Source organism: Mus caroli, unplaced genomic scaffold, assembly GCF_978045245.1.
Source record: "Mus caroli unplaced genomic scaffold, Mus_caroli_1 scaffold_1, whole genome shotgun sequence".
Classification (NCBI taxonomy): Eukaryota; Metazoa; Chordata; class Mammalia; order Rodentia; family Muridae; genus Mus; species Mus caroli.
In genome coordinates, this window is record NW_028227256.1 from 72,175,103 (window position 1) to 72,194,858 (window position 19,756).

At 46.6% G+C, this 19,756-nt stretch overlaps 2 protein-coding genes across 5 annotated transcripts in view; both read right to left on the bottom strand.

Moving 5' to 3' along the window:
- Nhej1 (non-homologous end joining factor 1) overlaps positions 1-8,770 on the bottom strand; it is a 93,490-nt gene extending 84,720 nt beyond the window's left edge. Inside the window, exons 1-4 of one of the 4 annotated variants that reach the window (XM_021162271.3) lie at positions 8,654-8,770; positions 4,660-4,753; positions 4,000-4,047; positions 3,111-3,323 (exon numbers count right to left, since the gene is read on the bottom strand). In XM_021162271.3, the coding sequence (XP_021017930.1) occupies positions 3,111-3,323; positions 4,000-4,047; positions 4,660-4,662 (264 nt within the window). In that variant the 5' untranslated portion in view covers positions 4,663-4,753; positions 8,654-8,770. Of the gene's footprint in view, positions 1-3,110; positions 3,324-3,999; positions 4,177-4,659; positions 4,754-8,057; positions 8,206-8,653 lie in introns of those variants that run through there. The other 3 variants (XM_021162253.3, XM_085838423.1, XM_021162264.3) reach the window with 3 other exon arrangements.
- A 132-nt stretch (positions 8,771-8,902) lies between these two features.
- Slc23a3 (solute carrier family 23 member 3) lies at positions 8,903-18,679 on the bottom strand. Its single transcript, XM_021167863.3, has 12 exons — positions 17,732-18,679; positions 17,448-17,605; positions 17,242-17,339; positions 16,998-17,074; positions 16,646-16,827; positions 16,199-16,319; positions 15,264-15,378; positions 12,984-13,237; positions 12,490-12,595; positions 12,059-12,226; positions 9,887-9,982; positions 8,903-9,564 (listed from the first exon to the last, which is right to left on the bottom strand). Exons 1-12 carry the CDS (start codon positions 17,900-17,902, stop codon positions 9,275-9,277), a joined length of 1,836 nt encoding a protein of 611 aa, XP_021023522.1. The 5' UTR covers positions 17,903-18,679; the 3' UTR covers positions 8,903-9,274.
- Positions 18,680-19,756: the final 1,077 nt, after the last annotated feature.

The window sequence follows — 19,756 nt, forward strand, 5'->3', positions numbered from 1 at the left end:
GTCACAATAAGGCACACCTGTAGTCACCACTACTTGGAAAACTGATGTGGTCAGTTGCCTTGGCAACAGTAAAGACCACCGTTAGTTGGGGTAAAGCTCCATGGTAGAGCGCATGCCTATCAAGCGTGAGGTCCTGGGTTTGATCCCCAGAACCACAAACAAACCTGTGATGAATGAGCAACTCTAGCACTCAAGTGCAGCTCTGCAAAGTTCCAGACAAAAATACATAAATAAATAAACACCAGTAAACAGTCTCTCAAGAAGTCCTTTGCTGGGCTGGAGAGACAGCTCTGCCACAGGACACAAGTTTGGGTGTCAGCACCCCCTTTGGTTTGAGAGTTACAGCACCTGTTACTCCAGGCCCAAGGGATCCAACATCTGCCTCTCCTGTATACAAACTCCCACATAGAAATACACATAATTACAAATAAAGTATTTAAAAACAAGCCAGTTCTTTGTTCTCCATAGTGGATGTGTGTAAGCATCACAATGTGATCACTGATGCCAAATGATCACACCGCCTACAGTACTTCAGGAACACTATATCTCGAAGTGGGAACTAGAAAATACCTTTGCAGATTGTTCTGCGGCCAACCCGAGCCCCACATTTCTTGCAGAACACTCTGATCACTGAGTGCTAATGAATACAACAAATAGTATTTGTTGATTATGAAAATTTGTTCCTTTTTAAATATATATTGTGAAAATCCTATAATTTTCTTAAGTTCTTGGGTTATTTCTTGGAAACAAAGACGGCGGGGCTGGAGAGGTGGCTCAGCAGTTCCGAGCCACATTTGCTCTTCAGAGGAACTGGGTCCATTCCATTTCCAGACACCCACATGGCAGCTCACAACCATCTGGAACCCCAGGTCCAGGGTCTGATGCCCTCGTCTAGCCTCTGCAGGCACCAGGCACACAGGCGGTGCATAGACACATGCGCAGGCAAAACACCCATATACATAAAACAAAGTAAAACCAACCAAGCCTTTGGGAAGAAATGTGTGAACAGATCTATGTGGGGAAAGGAAGCTAGGAGACTTGTTCCTTGTTCTGTGATACTGGGTCTCACTGTGGAGCTCTGTCTGCCCTAGAACTCACCATATAGCCTAAGCTACCCCCAAACTTGTGCTCTCCCTGCCTCAACCTACAAGTACTGAAATTACAGGCATGTACCTGGCTATATTTCCATCATTCTTTTTTTTCCCTTAAAACAGAGTTTCTCTGTGTACCCTTGGCTTTCTAGGAACTAGCTCTGTAGAGCAGACTGGCCTTGAACTCAGAGATCCACCTGCCTCTGCTTCCCAAGAGCTGGGATTAAAGGCATGTGCCACCATCTCCAGGCTGTTTTCTCTTATTCCTAAGTAAATATCTATAGAAAAGAATGACTTTAAAAAATTGGGAGGCAGGAGCAATAGTTTAGTCAGTAAAGTGTTTGTCACACAGTCATGAGGACCTGAGTTTGAGGCTCCAGCACCCACATAAAAAGTGATAAGCACCTACTCTCCTACACTAGGGAGGCAGGCAGGAGGATGCTGGGGCTTGGTGGTCAGCCAGGCCAGCCAAGTGAACAAGCTCCAGGTTTTGTAAGACTCTGTCTCAGAAAGCAATGTAGAGAAGTCACTACCGAAGCCACCTGGGCAGTGGTGATGCATGCCTTTAACTCCAGCATGGTCTACGTAGTGAATTCCAGGACAGCCACACAAAGAGATCCTGGGGGGGGGGGGGGGGGGCAAGGGACACCTGATGTTGACATCTGGCCTCTCCACATACTCTAACATTCTTGCACACGCACATGCACACACATGAATTATTCTCCAAACTGACAGTGTCCCCTTACTCCATTCCCATCAGCTACAGTGGATATTCGGAGGAAATTTGAGGCTTCTAGTTTTAAGTTTGGTTTTTGTTGTTGTTGTTGTTGTTTAGGCTTTTATTTGTTTTTCTGAAGACAGGGTTCCTTTGTGTAAAACTCTGGTTGTCCTGGATTTCACTCTGTAGACCAGGCTGGCCTCAAACTCACAGAGATTAGAGGTGTGGGCTACCACTGCTGGGCTAGATGGGATTCAAACCAGACATACTAAATCCAAAGTCAAAGTCAGCTTTTCTTTTTCTTTTTCTTTTTCTTTTTCTTCTTCTTTTTTTTTTCCTGGAATTCTCTATGTTTACCAGGCTGGCCTTGAGATCAGTCTGCCTCTGCCTCCTCAGTGCTGGGACTAAAGGCAGTTATCACTATACTTAGCAATTCATTGGTTTTTGAGACAGAGTATCATGTAGCCCAAGCTACACTCAAACTCACTATGTAGCTGAGGATGGCTTTGAACTCATGGCCCTTCTGTCTCTATCTCCCTAGTGCTATGATTACAGATATGTATAATTATGCACAGCTTTCAGTTTCAAAACTTGCTTTTTGGTTCCTTGGTTGGCTTTTTTTGTTTTTTTGAGACAGGGTCTTGCTATTATATAACTTTTGCTGTCCTAGAACTTGCTACATAGACCAGTTAGAAGTTGACACAGGAGGATTGCTTCAAGTCCAAAGGCTTTATAATATAACTCTTAAAAAAAAAAAATTAAGAAAAGTGTGCATGGTGACAACATTTACCAGAGGCAGAGCAGGCAGATCTCTGTCAGGGCTACACTGAAACCCTGTCTCAAAAAAAAAAAAAAAAAAAAAAAAAAAAGTCAAGAAAAGCCAGGGATAGACTCCAGTTGGTAGAGTGCTTACCCAGCACAAAGCCCTGGGCTCAGCCCTCCACTGCTGCATAAACTGAGCAGGGTGGTGTCTCTGTAATCCTAACACTCAGGTAAAAGGATAAGGTCATTCTAGCATAGCCTGGCATACTTGAGACCCTGTTATTAAAATAATAATATTGGATGAAGTCACCAAATAAAGTAAGCAGATCCAAACCCTGCTCCCTTTGCAAAACAAGACTACATCAGTCAAGAATCTCCTTAGCTTCCTGTGAGGTCGAGGAGGTGACAATGATGATGATGACGATGATGATGATTAGAAAAGAATTTCAAACAAGGTTTACAAGAAATACAAGGCACCCAGATCTTTACCAGAAGTAGCTTGGATCCCCACCAGTACCTCATATCTAAATTGCACTTACCAGTGAAGAACTAGCTGGAATACAGTGGAAATGCCAATTGAAGGGAAGACCCGAGAGCTCACTCTGCACCCGCAGAATCAGTCCCTCCTCTCCTCGATCACAGGAGAAAGTAGCTTTGCTAGGGTGAGCAGAATCTTTAAACAGCGGGCGAAGCGCTTCATCCAGGTGACAGAGCAAAGCTGCAGGAGGCGCAGTGAGGCGCTTGTTCAGCTCCTAGACAGGACAGTAGGGCAGAGTGAGGGTGAGAAAAAGTGCCACAAAAGGGGGAAAAGGGGGCCCATGAAAACAGCGGGGAGTGGGAAAGAGAGGACAGTGCAAAGGGGAAGCATTATGGAAGAATGAAGACAACAAGAGTCGCAAAAAACAACTAGCCTGTGCCGACAGTTCTGTCCTGGGCAAGATCCCTGTGGGCCTATACACACACACACACACACACACACACACACACACACACACTCACACACACACACACTCACACACACACACTCACACACACACAGCTGACATAATGCATTACTGTCTGTGCAGAATCAACCCCTCTCTCCCTCTCCACTCCTCTCTCAGAATGTTCCAGATTTCTGAGTTCCTTGGACTTTGGAATACATGCATTGATTTTCACCAGTTGCACAACTCTATCCCCAAAATCCAAAATCTGAAATGATCCAAAATCTAACACGTTTGGAGCACTTGGGTTTTGAGGATGTGAAAAGCTTCATATCCTGAGCCCTTCAGAGCTGGGATCTTCATGATAAGAATGTTGAACCTATACTCGCTTCAAAGCAATCCAGCCTTCCTTGCCAATGGACAGCTAGCCCGTTGGCTGATGCTCATGTCCTATGGCCAGCAAGCCACTCCACAGTGATACTTCCCTTCACACTAACATTCTTACCTTGGCTCGCTGGCTGACCACAGAAGTGTCCACCTGTTCATGCCACACCTGTTGAAGATCCGAAATCAGCAAGGCATAACCATGCTTGGTGATAGACGCCTTGGCTAAGAGTGAGTTCTCTGCAAGTTGTAACCATGCCCATGGCTGCAGCAACAGGTCTTGCTCTAGCTCTTCCATCTGCAGAAAAATCCTAATTCAGCCCAGTGTCCTCAGGAAAGTCAGCCTTCAAGAGGGCCGCTCACAACGCTATGTCAACTGAAATCGCATGAAAATCCACCCCAGTAAAATAGAGGGATAAAAGCAAAAACCCCCTTCATATAACCAGCCTAACAGCAACCTAACTACCCTCTTGACAACCAGCCTAAAATTTATCCAGAATCTGTGCCTGGAGAAATGGCACAGAGGTTAAGAACACTGGTTGGTTTTCCAGAAGACAGGGATCAATTCCCAGCACCCACGACCTGGCAGCTCACAACCATCTGGAACTCCAGTTCTAGGGGATTCAGGGCCCTCTTCTGACCTCCTCATGCACTGCACTTGTAGTACCTGCATATATGCAGGGAAACACTCATACACACACACACACAAAAGTAACACCTTTTTTAAAGATCAGAATATTTCTCACATTAAGTTCCTAAAGAATATAAAATATGTCTTTACCATTAAGGTGCTGCATGCCTCTAATCCCAGAACTTGATGGAGGCAGAAAGTTCAGAATTCCCAGACCAGTTGAAGATAAATGAGACAGAACAACCTTGGGGAGGAAGAAAGGAAAAAGTGGAGAGAAAGAAGGAGGAAAGGGGGAGAAAAAACAGATCTGTTTCTTTCATAGCACTTAAAACTCAACATATTGATGCATTTAATATAAAATGGAAACCCAAGCCATTCCTATTGAAACTTTATTTGAATCCTATCTTTCCCAGAACTTTTAGGAAAAGAATGATTCTCATCTCACACACACACACACACACACACACACACAATCAAAGTCCTAAGGCAGGAAATTCAAATTATTTAAGCCAGTGGTAGCACAGGCCTTTAGTGCCAGCAGAGGCAGGCAGATCTCTGAATTTCAGGCCAGACTGGTCTACAGAGTGATTTCCAGGACAGCCAGAGCTGCACAGAGAAACCTTGTTTCAAAAACAAACAAATTGATTGATTGATTGATTGATTGCTAAAAGCAAAGTCTGTCACTTCTGCCAAGCCAGATGACCTGAATTGGATCCCCAGGACTCATTCGAGAAGGAAAAAATTATCTCCTGTAAGTTGTCCTCTGACTTCCACATATGCACCAAACAGGTGTTACAATTTTTTATAAGAGGAAAAAGAGAAAAGGCAAAACTCAGATAGACTGAAAATGAACTCCGGGCAGTTGTGGTGGGAAAATGAACTCCAGGCAGTTGTGGTGCACGCCTTTAATCCCAGCACTTGGGAGGCAGAGGCAGGCGGATTTCTGAGTTGGAGGCCAGCCTGGCCTACAGAGTAAGTTCCAGGATAGCCAGGACATCCAGGGATACACAGAGAAACCCTGTCTCAAAAAAAAAAAAAAAAAAAAAAACCAGTAAAATCCTAAAGCAGACTTGATGTTCTGCACCTGTAATCCCGCACTGGGGAGATGGAGGTAGGAGGATCAATGTTGGGCTAGGGTAAAACTAGCCCTACTAATTTTACTGGTAAAATGCTTGCCTCATAAAGACCTGTTCAGATCCCCAGACACTACATAAAAGGCTAGTCAGGTGCTGGTGCTGTGTATCTGTAATCCCATCACTGAAAAGAAAGACTCAGGAGGGTATAGCTACCCAGGCCTACACAACAAAGTTTTAGGCTAACAAGAGACTACCTCGAACAGTAGGAGGCACCAGAGGACCATCTCTGAGACTGTTCTTCATATTCAGTGTACTTACACATACACATATATGAACACGCACACATGCACACACATCCTTAACCCCACCTACAAAAAGTGAAATATTTTTCTTTAGGGGGCTGGAGAGATGGCTCAGTGGCAAGAGCACTGGCTGCTCTTCCAGAGGTCCTGAGTTCAATTCCCAGCCACCACATGGTGGCTCACAACCATCTACACTGGGATGTGTTGCCCTCTTCTGGTATGCAGGTATACATGCAGACAGAACACTCAAATAAAATAAATATTAAAAAATTATTTTCAATTAAATAAACAAAAGTCCAACCTACATAGTGGTGAGTTCAAGGCCAGCCTGGACTACATGAAACCCTGTCTCAAAAAAACCTATCTAAAACAGGGGTTCACTTTTAAGTCTTAATATATTTGTCCTCTCACGATTTTATACATATATAATGTACTTGATATTTCCCCTAATTGAAAACAGAAATTCTTACCTAAAGTCTGTTCAAGTTAATCCTCTACAATTATGGAAAATTCATGTGTATATGCATGATGAAAGATCCATGAGGGGCCTCATATTACATGACAGACACACAGTGACACACATAGCTAGTAAGAACAAGAGCAATGTCCCAAGTCCCTTTCAACAAATGAACAGGCCACACATTTCACACCACAGAGGAAGTGACAATTCCACTTCAGTAATTGGGTACATGTCCACACTAAGGCCCACATCACCAACAACATGCTTTCTGTGCAGCTTGGAACTCCTGGAGACCAATGTTTTTACCTCAATAAAGAATGCTATATCTGGGCTGGCAAGATGGCTCAGTAGGTAAGAGCACTGACTGATCTTCCAAAGGTCCTGAGTTCAAATCCCAGCAACCACATGGTGGCTCACAACCACCCTCAATGAGATCTGACACCCCCTTCTGGTGTATCTGAAGACAGCTTATTTATAATAATAATAATTTAAAAAAAAATCTTTAGGCTGGAGCCAACAGGGACTGAGCCAGTAGGGCTGACTGGAGGGAGCAAAGGTCCTAAATTCATTTCCCAACAACCAGATGAAAGCTGTATCCTCAGCCTAGCTGAATATATAGCAACTAAATCTTGACAGAATTTACTTTTCCTGTGGACACAAAAAGTCATATAATTTCATTATTTCCATCTATAAATAACAAAAGGAAAGGAAGTGCCAAGAGGTGAATGCTTAGACTACAAAGAAAATAATAGAATTTCTGTTTAAATCTGAGTAACAGACATTTCAGCTCGGACTAAGCCGTCATCTTCCTAGCTTTCAAAGCACTTGTCTCATGTCACTCACTAGTTTGCACTACAATTATCACGTGGGATACAAATGTATATCTCAGAAAGACTACGTACATGACAGGGACCCCGAGAGAGCATAGAGCCTAGTGATATTACTGCCATCTCGGTTCAAGTACATGCATTGTGTGATATCTATATGGGCTAAAACTGCCTAACAACACAGTTGTCAAAAACCATATGGCCATTCCAAGTGACACAGAATTGCATATATGGTGGCAGCCACCTTGAAACGCTGTGTGTGGAGATGGTTATTTGTATCCTGTGCTGTTCCAACAGGATAAACTGGTCTCGGAATGATTTAAAGAGTCTTCACTGGGCAAGAGTTTACACTGGGAAAGATTAGACATACAAATGAAGTTGCCAAACCCTCTAATTTCCCTTATAGGCACATCCTGGCATGCACTCTGAAACTCACCAAAATTGAGCTTATTGGCCTAACTGGTCCCTCCTTAAGTTCCGAAGGTCAAAACCCACAAGCCGATGGTTTTGTCTGAATGGGAGGAAGCTGTTTTAATGTGGCCAGGGACAGCTGGCCCTATAAAAATGTCTAAACGTTCAGCGCCAGACCCAGTCTGGCTGCTCCTACCACTCAGCCTGGTCTTGAGGTAAGTATAACTCAGTGAGTCAGGCATGATGGGGCATGCCTGTAATCCTAGCACACAGGAGGCTGAGGCAGGAGGATCTTGATTTGGAGGCCAACCTGGACAACATAGCAAGAGCCTCTCAAAACAAAACCAAGTGGTAGAACGGACTGGGGCCTGAGACTGTTCAGCATGGAGGGAGAAGGAATCGAAGTCCTCTGGGGTTTTACTCCCCGCCCCCACACCCCGCAAATTGGTCTTCCATGATCACGTTAACCAACCTCGCCGGTTTAATTTGTCTTTTAAAGGGGAGACTGTGAAGTTGCACGACATTCTGCCACTCGGGTTCCTCTCCCAGGGATAGTTCCTAAAACACCCTGCAGGGGGCAGCAAGGTCCTACAGACCATCCGTCGAGCCCACGCCCTGTGCCACCAAAGAGGGCAAACCTTAGGCCCTGCCGCCAAAGGTCACACGCCCCGCCCTCGAGCGCCCTAGGCGTCCATTCGCCCGCCCGCCCCCCCCGCCCCCCCCGACACCGCTAGAACTTTGTCGCCCGTCTCTCATTTTTACAGCATCCGCTGCACACAGTTACGGCTTAGGGCCCCAAAGGGGACCAAAGCTAATTCATCCCAGCGGGCCAAACACGAAGCCGGCTAAGGAAGAGCTTCACACGACACCCCAAAAGGCAGAGGCCGAAAACGGACTGCGCGTGCGCAGGTCCGCCCACTCCGGGAGGTCGGCCCCAAAGTCGGGCTACGCGCGGTCCCTTCTGGGAAAAAGCGCCCGGGTCAGGGCCCACTGCACAAGTTTATCTTTGCTTTTCCGCGTCTGGACGGACCCAGATCTCGGCGCCGACACGAAACCGACCCCACCTACCGTCAAGGACTGCGGGAACTCCCACCCTCCTCACGGCGGGCCTGTCCTGATGCGCAAACTGAGAGGCCACCCCCCCACACACAACACACTCAGGAAGGCGGGGTCTTTGGATGTGGGCGGAGCCAGGGCCCTGATGGGCGAGGCCCGAACCTCACTTGTTAACTCCACTCGCAACTCTGCTGCTTTCGTAATTCCTTTCCTGTTGACCTAAGTTGAAACGAAATACTACTTCTCTCTTGCCTCTTCATCTTTATTTTTATCTGCTTTACATTTTAGTTACTTATTTAAATCTTAAATGCAGGGAGAGGGCAGGGACCCTGTCGTATTCATATCCGTGGATGTAGGACCTTGCTCATGGCAAACAGCAAATATTTGAATGCTAGAGTTCATTCAAGCAGCCTTGACAGTTTACAGGCAGAAATCTCATTTATTCAGTTCCGACCCGCTAAACCATGGCCTCTGCTCCTGAACACTCAAGTCTTATTAAGAGGAGGAAAGGCAGCCCATTTTGCAAGTGGGCCACATCCACCTCTACTGGAAGAAAGTATACAGCCTTGGAGGCGAGACTCCAGCAAGGTGGCAGTTACTGCTAAACTAAGACAAAAATGGTGGTCTTGGTGATTACTGGGACCTAACCCCTTCTCTGCTAGCTGTGGAGTACGATTCCCCAGAGTTAGGCAACAAGTCGGCTCTCTCTCCTGTTTTAGAGGATCCTCCTTCATCCCCAGAGTCTTCAGGCATTGGACAGAGGCAGTGGAGAGGCTGTGGGATGCAGGAACACAGGTTTTTGATGGGTAAAGGAAGCCCATACTCTTGAGCAGCTTTCCTCCTGGTTTGCTGAAGCATTTGAATTTCTTGGCCAGTGAAAGAAGTTGGCAGCCCCTGACCTAAGCCTCTCTCAGCCCGTGTACCTGTAAAAGAGGGGTGATCAGGATGGAGAGATGGCTCTTAGGAGCTGGTACTGCTCTTACAAAGGATCCAAGTTCCAAGTCCCAGCACCCATACCGGATGGCTCACAACTGCCCGTATCTCCAGGTCTGGGAAGATCTGTCATCACTGCTCTACATTTTATGAATGCAAATACCCAAAGACACACATACACACATATGCATAATTTAAAATGAAAATCAAGGTTTTTTTTTTTAAGGGAAAAATAAGTAAAGGTCACTGCCCTGCCCAACCTAGGGAGTAGTGACTACCTAGCCACTCCCCTGGGACCTGGTCTCAACTTACCAGATATAGTGTTTTCTAGGAGAAAGCCCAGTAGACCAGCTAAGAAAATGGGTTCTGCCAGCAAAGAACGAAGAAACATATCCAGGGGGCTCCAGCCTACAAAGGGTTGGGGCCAGGCAGGAAGGTAACTGATACTGTCCCAGGCAATGAGTCTTCCCTTTCAAACCTAAACTGCATCTTAAACCAGGGACACATCTCACTAGGCTGCCATTCCATCCCATCTACCTTTTCCCTCTACACACTCCATTCCCCACACTCAGGCCCTGCCCAGAGCATCCTTTCTCAGCACCATGTTTTCTAAGCACCCACATTCCCTCCAGGTACCCTTTGTCCCAAGCTCCCTTCTGGGAAGTGTGGCATTACAAAGCCCTCATCTCTCCCACTTCTGACTTTCTCTGCTCTACCCTGGGCCTCTCAGTTTCAATCCTACTAACACTTTGGACCAGATAATTCGGTTATAAGGAGCTGTCCACTGCATCAAAGAATGCTTAATAACCTCTCTAAGCACTGAATCCCAATAACAATACTCTTTCTTCCCATTTATGACATCCAAGAAGTATCTCCAGACATTGCTAAATGCTCCCCATGGGGCAAAAGTCACCCCCAGTCGAAAACCACTGCTCTAGATAAAATAGGCTTTCAGCATATGCTATTTCTATCCTCTAACCCTATCTTTTATCTTTGCATATGATGGAAACGTAATCAAGCATGACCTTATTAACTGTGCATATGGCTTACATCTATAATCCTAAGACTTGAGAGAAAGCAGGAAGATTGCCAAGATTTTGAAGCCAGCCTAAGTTCCAAAATGAGACCCTGTCTCACACAGAGAAATGGCCTTCTGACAAACATGCATCCTCAAAGACCAGTCCAGTTCTGTTGGATCACCTCAGCAGCTCAGGTCGAGGCTCCTCTTGTCATTGAGTACTACAGGCCTTTGTTATTTTGTATTGTTTTGTCCGGATCTCACTATGTAACCCTGAATGACCTGGAACTCACTGTGTAAGCATCTGGCCTCAAACTCAGAGACTCCACCTGCTTCCCGTGTGCCAGGATTAGATATTTCTTTTCTTTCTGGTTTTGTTGTTGTTTTGTTTTGTTTTGTTTTGTTTTGTTTTGTTTTGTTTGTTTGTTTGTTTTTTGAGACAGAGTTTCTCTGTGTGTCCCTACTTATCCTAGAACTCACTCTGTAGACCAGGCTGGCCTCAAACTCACAAAGATCCACCTGCCTTTGCCTCTGGAGTTCTGGGAGTGAACCACCACTGCCCAACCTAGAAGGACTTTTGTGCCCTGACCTAGTTACATGTTTTCTTTTAATGTGTTTGTGGGGGGAGGGTTTTGTAATTAGTTAGCTTTAACTGTCAACTTGTCACCATGTAGGTCATCTGAGAGGAGAGTCTCAATTGGGGAATTACCTACATAGACTGGCTACTGAGCACATCTGCAGGAGATTGTCTTTACTGGTAATTGACTTAGTAGGGTCTGGCCCACCATAGGCAGTACCATTCCTTTAACAGGTGGTCTTGAAGTATATTAGAAAGTTAGCGGCTGGGCATGGTGGCGCACGCCTTTAATCCCAGCACTTGGGAGGCAGAGGCAGGTGGATTTCTGAGTTAAAGGCCACCCTGGTCTACAAAGTGAGTTGCAGGACAGCCCGGTCTACACAAAGAAACCCTGTCTCGAAAAACCAAAAAAAGAAAGAAGAAAGAAAGAAAGAAAGAAAGAAAGAAAGAAAGAAAGAAAGAAAGAAAGAAAGAAAGAAAAGAAAGAAAGTTAGCTGCATGTGAGCCAGCCAGCAAGCAGTGTCCTCCATGGTTCCTGCTGTACTTCTTTGGCTGTGAAGTGAACTTGTTTGGAGGCCGAGCTGTGTGGCTTCGAAAGCAGGCCTGCCTTCAAGATTCTGCCCTGAGTTCCTGTCACGGCTTGCCTCGATGATGGACTGTGACCTGGAATTGTTGACTGAATAAAACATTCCCTCCCCTAAAATGCTTTTAATCTGAGTGTTTTACCACAGCAACAGCACCAGGGCATGCACTTAGCACAGTGCTCAATGGATATTTGTTAAATAACTGAATAGAGTACACGCAAAATCCCACTGTGAGACCAAGAATCCAGAGAGCCTAAAGCCTCAGCCCCACTACTGAGGGACTCCTTTTCCTCCACCCCATCTACCTGTGTTGAGCAGGATTGGGGCTTCCCTGAGCCACCTTGGCAAAAGCAAGGCCATGAAGATGGAGAAGCCCACGATGAAGACATTTCGCCCAGAGTCAATGTCAGCCAGGTGAAAGCTGGAGAATCCAGCAGACAGAACTACAGCCTGTGTCACTCCCAGTACCCCACCTGTATCATACAAAAGAAAACAAGGAGGTGGGAAGAGGACAAAGTTCAGGCTTTGTAGGTCAGGCGGGTTGTAATGAGGAAATACTACCCACAGGCTTGTTTCTGATTCTCCAAGAGACTCGGTTCAGCTAAGAAAACAAGATCATATGTTCATATCCATTCCAAGAATCTATTTAGAAAAGGCAGCTTCAGCCTAGCCAACTGGTTGGGTCATACTGGGGGAAGTAGTATTCCAGTGCTTGTCCTCCCACCTATTTACTCACCAAGCACAGGCAGTGGGATGTTGGTAAATAGCTGAGCCAGCCTTGGGGAGAGCCCAAGCCCCATGCAGAACAACCCCACTAGGTGGGCCACTTTCCGAGAGCCAGTCTGTATGGAGAAAGAAAAACCACTAGAAAACAAACACAGCCACCTCTTTGCCTGGTCCACTCCTCATCCTTTGTATCCCAGCTTAAACAAGAACCTTCTAAGCAGCCTCGCCACTCTATCAAAGGTACCTCTTTGACTCAACCCATACCCCACTGCTTTCATGATAGTATTTACTCCCTCAAGTCATGCCATATACCTCCTTTTTAAATGAAGTTTCCAAAAGAACAGTGCTTTCTCTAACTTGTCACTCTGCTGAACCTTGGCAGAGCTCCTGATGCACCTAACATGGCAATTTCCTGTTTCTCCATACCTAGCCCAGCTGGCCATCAATCTGTGAGTTTCAGCCCCTGTACCTTCAATTCCCCAGTCCTGTCTCAGATCCACGTACCTGGAAAAGACTCACTGTGCCTACATTGGGGAAGCTGGATGCAGTGCCCAGGGGGCTCCCCAGCAGCCCTGCCAGCACACTGCCCAGCCCCTCCAGGCTCAGCCCTCTACTGCAGGCATGTGGTGGCGGAGGAGACAAACGCAGCAGATGGCCACACAGAGCATAGCAACCCAATGAGCTGGTGGAGGCTGCCAAAGCCATGGAGATGCCTGCAGCCAGGGCCCTGGGTGTCAGCAAGGGCCATTCCCACTCACCTGAGGAAGGAAAAGGAGTCACCTGGAGACCAGACTCAAGCCTGGAGCATCCCTCTGCCTCTAAATGCCTGTACCACAAGAATCCCAGATGTTCTAGATTTCAAGATAGTACTGTGGAGGCAAAACCACTCTACTCTAGGAGAGAGACCCTTCTCTTCACTATCTATCTACAGGTCATCTTTGGTCTGAAGTTCTGTTTGTAGCCTCATTTCCTATCAGAGTCCATCTTACTTCAAACACTTTAGCCTTGGGCCTGGATTTGCTGTTTTCCTGGTAACCACAGGACCTTTGCATCTGCTGTTTACCTAGAACACTCTGCCTCCTGCCTCCTATCCAACTAGCTGCTCCTCTCTCCATCTCTTACATCTCATCTCACTTCTTCAAGGGTATTTCTCCTAGTCGGGTGTGGTGATTCACTCCTGTAATTACAACACTTGCTAGGTACAGGCAGGAGGACCTGGAGTTTAAAGTCATCCTTGACTACATTGCAAGTTCAAGACCGACCAAGGCTATGTGAGATCCTGTCTCAAAATAAAGGGGGAGGAGGAATAAGAGCTGGGAGAAGTCTTATGGATGGAACATGATCACTGCACTCATGAACTCTCAGTAGCTGTGGCCACATGCACAGGACCCATACAAGGTCAAGGCAATCACCACTCCAGCACGGAAGCATGAGTGGAGTAAAGGCTCGTGAGGCTTCACCCCTAGCTGAGGAGCTATGCTAGGTGATGGCTGCTAGGGAAAGGACAGCCATTTTCCTTCAAAGGAGGTGCTTCCTGTATTCTTCATTACCCACCCCATGCACATGTGGGCAGCACTGATTGGACTCCGTGAATAATTTTTTTAAAGGCCATGAAAAGGGAGTGGGAAGCCGGGCGTGGTGGCACGCGCCTTTGATCCCAGCACTCGGGAGGCAGAGGCAGGCAGATTTCTGAGTTTGAGGCCAGCCTGGTCTACAAAGTGAGTTCCAGGATAACTAGGGCTACACAGAGAGACCCTGTCTTGAACAAAACCAAAAAAAAAAAAAAAAAAAAAGAAAAGAAAAGAAAAGAAAAGAAAAGAAAAGAAAAGAAAAGGGAGTGGGGATGTGCTGGCGGGGACTGGGAGGAGGAGCTGGATACAATCAAGATGCATTGTATATGTGTATGGGACATATCAAAAAACAATCAAAAATACTCTTAAAAAGAGCACTTCTAAAAATAAATCATCTAAATTTTAAAATAAAACCAATTCTTTCAACCTCTCTAATAGTATCAGATTGCTCATTATTTTCTTTCACCATAAAGCCTAGTTGTCCTTCAGAACACATAGCACGATGACAAGTTCACCTTTGCTTAGGTGCTTATATGACTCTATCTGTATGCCCCAATGTCAGTTCCATGGAGCAGTTATTATTACACCTATATGTCTCACTATGCCTGCCATATGTTTAGGACCTAATCAGAACTCAGCGGGGCCATTATTAAGCTGTTAACTATAGGGCTAGGGTAGAGAGTTTCATGTAAAGCACTTGCTGAGTATACACAAGCTCCTAAGTTGATAGACCCCTACCACCGTGATGAATAAACATGAGTGACAAAATTTCATACACACTGACTCCAAGGCTCTAACTACAGTTCACCAACAGAAATCTCCACAGGGCCTGATAATATATACTTGTTAATTGGTCAGGAGTGTCAGGAGTAATCAATGGGGTGGAGGGAAATATACATGTTGGCTTCACAACACTGACCCAAGCAAATACACCTGCAGTGTGTGTTGGGGGGACCCTGAAAGTTGGCAATCTCTCCAATTTTCTTTGAGTAAATATGAAATGAGAAGTGAGTTCCATTAAATCTTTCCGTGGGATTTTTTTTTGGGGGGTCAAGGTATGTAATTGAGGACAACTTTGAATTTTGGATCCCCCTGCCTCTACTTCCCAAGTACTGGAATTACAGATGTGTGCCACCTCATCTGGCTGAAGTCTATTAAATCTTGACTCGATTTGAGCAAGAGAAGCGGAGCGCATGGGAAAAAGAAAGCCTACCTGGGTGTGGCAGCCAAAACCAAGGTGCATCCGAGGGCTCAGACAGCTGCAGAGGGATAGCACTCGTACCCACAAAGGCAGAGATGAGCCACACACAGACCACAGGGGCAAGCACCTGGAGAGCAATACTGACATGACAAAGAGCTCCCTCTTCCCCCTGAACCGTCCGGGGCAGCCTGGGTGAGTGAGGTCAACAGAAACTCAGAAAGGAGTCCACATCAGTCCATTTTTTTTTTGTTGGCTTCAACTATTTTATTGTATCTTATTTTTGAGACATGTCTCTCTATGTAGCCTTGGCTGTTCTGTAACTCACTCTATAAACCAGGCTGGCCTGGAACTCACAGAGATCTACCCAAGTGCTAGGATTAAAGGTGTGTGCCACCGTGCTCAGCTCAACTACTTTAGTTTTAAGGGTTGGAGGGTGGAGATGGTGCTTGAAGGGCAGAATAGGGACTTGGGTTCTGAAGCAGGAGTTACCAGCAGTTACAAGCTACCCACATGTGTGCTGGGAACTAAACAGGGGTCCTCAGGTCCTCTGGAAGAGCATCAATATCTTAACTGGTTTTTTTTGTTGTTGTTGTTCACGTATCCCATGATGGGCTGAAACTTTCTTTTCTTTTTTTTAAAGATTTACTTATTATTATATCTAAGTACACTGTAGCTCTCTTCAGATGCACCAGAAGAGGGCGTCAGATCTCATTATGGATAGTTGTGAGCCACCATGGGGTTGCTGGGATTTGAACTCAGGTCCTTCGGAAGAGCAGTCGGTGCTCTTAACCACTGAGCCATCTCTCCAGCCCTGGCTGAAACTTTCTAAGTAGCAGAACTTGAACTCCTGAATTTTCCTGCCTCCACCTTCCCAGTATGTACCTCACTTGGCCATGCACATCAATCAGCTTTTCTAACTTCATTTGCCCAGAGTCCCACCTACCTACCGAAAGGAGTCGGAAGACGGGAATATAAATGTGAGTTGAAGTTGAAGATGGCCTCCAGGAGCAAAGGGGTACCTGGCATGAACCCAGGTGCTGAGAGCATACCACCATGAGCAGGATGAGCCTAGGAAAGAGAAGGGAGTCAGAAGTATCAGAGTTGCAGGTCAGAAGCATCAGATTCCTGAATGATGACCATGTGAGTGTGCAGAATATCATAAAAGGAGGTCCCAGGGCAGAAATGCCTCATGGAAGGGGTAGGGAGGTACCCTGAGGTATCATACCACGTGACTATGAATATCAGGGAGACTGAATAAATTAAGGGAAAGCCTTGGATTCCAAATCCAAAAACTGTCATCCCTGCTCGGGTGGCTGTGGAATCTGAGCAGCTCTGCCCTCCCTCGGTCTCTACACCTACTGGGCTACCACCCAGCCCTCTCAGGACTCACGTACAGCAAGGCCAGGCCCCAGTGAGCAGAACAGAACTGGGCCACCTCCTTGTGGGCAGAAAGCCCTGCCACAACCAGGCTGGGAGCCAGCACCAGTGGCCCACAGTAGGGGAACACACGGCCAGGCACCCCTAGAAGTCCTATAGTGCCCTGCAGCAGCCCGGACACCACCACTGCCCCCGACACCTAAGGGAGTAGAGAGGAGGACAGATGAAGAAATTCCACTCAATCAACTATCTCCGAGGATAAGCCCCTGCCTAACTCCTCCCCTTATCATCAGTATCTAATGATGGGAACAAGAGCCTCTTCAGGCTGGGGCCATCCAGTCCTTCTGCTGTCTTCTCCCAGGCACTCACCTCTCGGAGAGAAGTGTTCCAGAGCTCCAGGTCATGGCAGCTTCTTGTCAAACTACACAGGTGCAGTGAGAGGGAGGCTGGAAGTTTGGGGTACAGAAAGATGATGAAGATGGAACAGAGGCTCTGTGCTCTCCTGTCCTAGCTGATGCCTGGCATAACCCCAAAATCTCTACAATGCCCAGGACCACCCAACCTCCAGCCTCCATGTACCTCTGCCACTAGCCCACCTTTGCTTTGTACTAACCATTTCCAGGTGTCTTGGTCGTTAGAGGTAGCTTCTGGTTTGTCAGCACCAGTGCGGGGATAAGAAACTCTAGGGACGGAGCCTGGATTAGAGGTAGCCTGTAGGGACAACAGCCCCGGCAGGTTTGGAAACATGTGGCAGTCAACAGGATTGCCCTAAATGTCTTTCTGAGAGACTACACCCTCTCTCAATGGAGTTCCCCTCACCTGCTGCCCATCCAAGTCTGCAGGACCGTAGACAGGCCACATGAAAAGAAACTGGAAGCCAGGAGCTGAGCAGGTGGGTATGAGAGCCCTCCTGGGGGAAGACCGTGAAGCAGCAGCAGGTGGGAGGCCCAGAGCAAAGATGCCAAGACCAGGAAATGCTGGAGATAGAGGAATGGAGAGGGAGGAGCTTTCGAAATACCTATGTGTAGGTTTCTCATGACTCACTGACTCCCTCCAAATAGCCACTTCAGATAGTGCCAACTCCTACCGCCTCCACCTCCTACCTGTAGAGCCAGAAGACAGCTGAGCCCCCAGGTGGAAGGCCCACACACCCGAGAGGCCCAAGAACGGGAGGAAGGATTCTGGAGAGGGGGTAGCAGTGGTGGCAGGGGAGCAGGGGTATCCTGGGAGCCCACAGATAGAAGTGGAATGGGATGGAGAGGTGATCGGCTCATGCTGCCCTGACTTGATTGCGTCTTGGCTGCCCCAGGCTAGTTGAATAAGGAGTAAGAGATCAAGAGTTTGGGTGGAGTAAGCTGGCTACGTGGGTGGGGAGGGAGTCGGGGGTGTCAATGAAGCGGAGAGAAGGGATAAGGGTTTGGAAGTAGGACGTGGCTCTTTCACCTTTGCCCAGCTCTTGTGCAAATTCCATCAGCCATTAACCTAGCAGCTGAGTCCTGGACCCCTCCCTCAAGAATGTTCATCCATATCCACTGCTTCTAGACCAGGCTCTGGAGATGAGAGTTAGGGGACATCTATCAAAACAGCCTGAGGAGATTGTGCAAGCTACCTCTTGTCATCAACACTGAACATCGCTTCAGTTAGGTACATATTTTTCAGCCAAACAAGACATGTCCCAGGTCAGTTCAAAACAAAACCTGTCTGTAGAACGCCCCTCATCCCTTATGACAATGACCACGTAGATAACAGTACTCGCTGTAAGGCAAGAGCACTTAACAGCAATGTGTATTACAAAATGTGAATGGGCACAAATCAGAAGACAATGGACCGGTCTGCTGCCCACACCCATAAATAGGATCGCTGTGGATGTGACAGCTACATTGCCAGCCGATAATGACACTTTACTGGTAACTCAGATGTCATAGCCATTGGTGAACCTGGTTTGCTATAATAGTGAGTGAACTTCTGGAAAAACATTAAACAAAGTATACATTTATTTACTTTATAATTCCCTGAAAACTGAGGCTATTATTTTTGAGATTATCATTACATTATTTCTCCCTTCCCTTCCCTCCCTCAAAACCCTCCCCTATGCCCCTCCATCTCATTTTTCAAACTCATTGTCTTTTTCATTATTACAAGAACATATATATGTACACATTCCTAAATGTAACCTGTCAGCTTGTATAGTTATTCCTATGTGTGGTTTCAGAGCTGACCATCTGATATTGGATGATCAATCAGGATGCTATCTCTGGGGAAGGCAACCCCTCCCACTTGAAGCACTCCTTAGGCATCTTTGTGTTGGGTTGAGGCCTCAGGTTTCTTTTTTCTTTTTCAATGCACAAAAGTGTTTACACTTAAAATAGAGCATTAGGATTGGGTAGGGTTGGTGGCACATGCCTGTATCCTGCCGCTCTGAAGGCAGATGTGAGCAGATAGCAAGTTGCAAGTACCAGGTTAACCTAAACCTCATGAGTCCATTTCCAAAAGCAGGTAAGTTAACTCCAGGCTCAGATTTTCATATATGTGATGATGTCTTGGGAATTGCTCATAGTAAAGGAGGTTTTAAGCCCTTTAGGATATCTAAGCATCCCACTCGGGCTGGGGAAAAAAAAATGCCAGGAGAAATCTCAAAGGTTATAACAAAAGGTCAGTACATTTCTACAATGACCCCTTGGGGGCTGCAGCTCCTCCAGTGCACAGACCTTTATTCCCAGCCCCCACACTCCCTAGGTGATCGTTAGCAACTGGCTACAGGTCCACACACACCAAAGAGGGTTCTTCCAGTGATGACCCAGCTCTGGGTCTTCAGCACCAGCTCCTTCCATAAGTCACCTTGGTGAAGAGGTCAACAGAGCTTGCATTCCAGGAGCTCAACTGGAGGTGTGTTTTGAACCATAAGGATCCACAAGGCTGGTACCCACCCAGGATATGTGACACAGACAGGGCTTTCCCAGGCCTGGGACAGTCACCACTTGTACCCCATGGCAGGCCACATCCAGCAATTTCAGGGCCCCCAAGAAGTAGCAGCAGGGATGCAGGAAAGCTTGAAACAGGAACCAATAACTATTAGGAAGTTCTAAAACAGCTCAGAGAAAACGCCTACATAGTGATTACAGGACTGT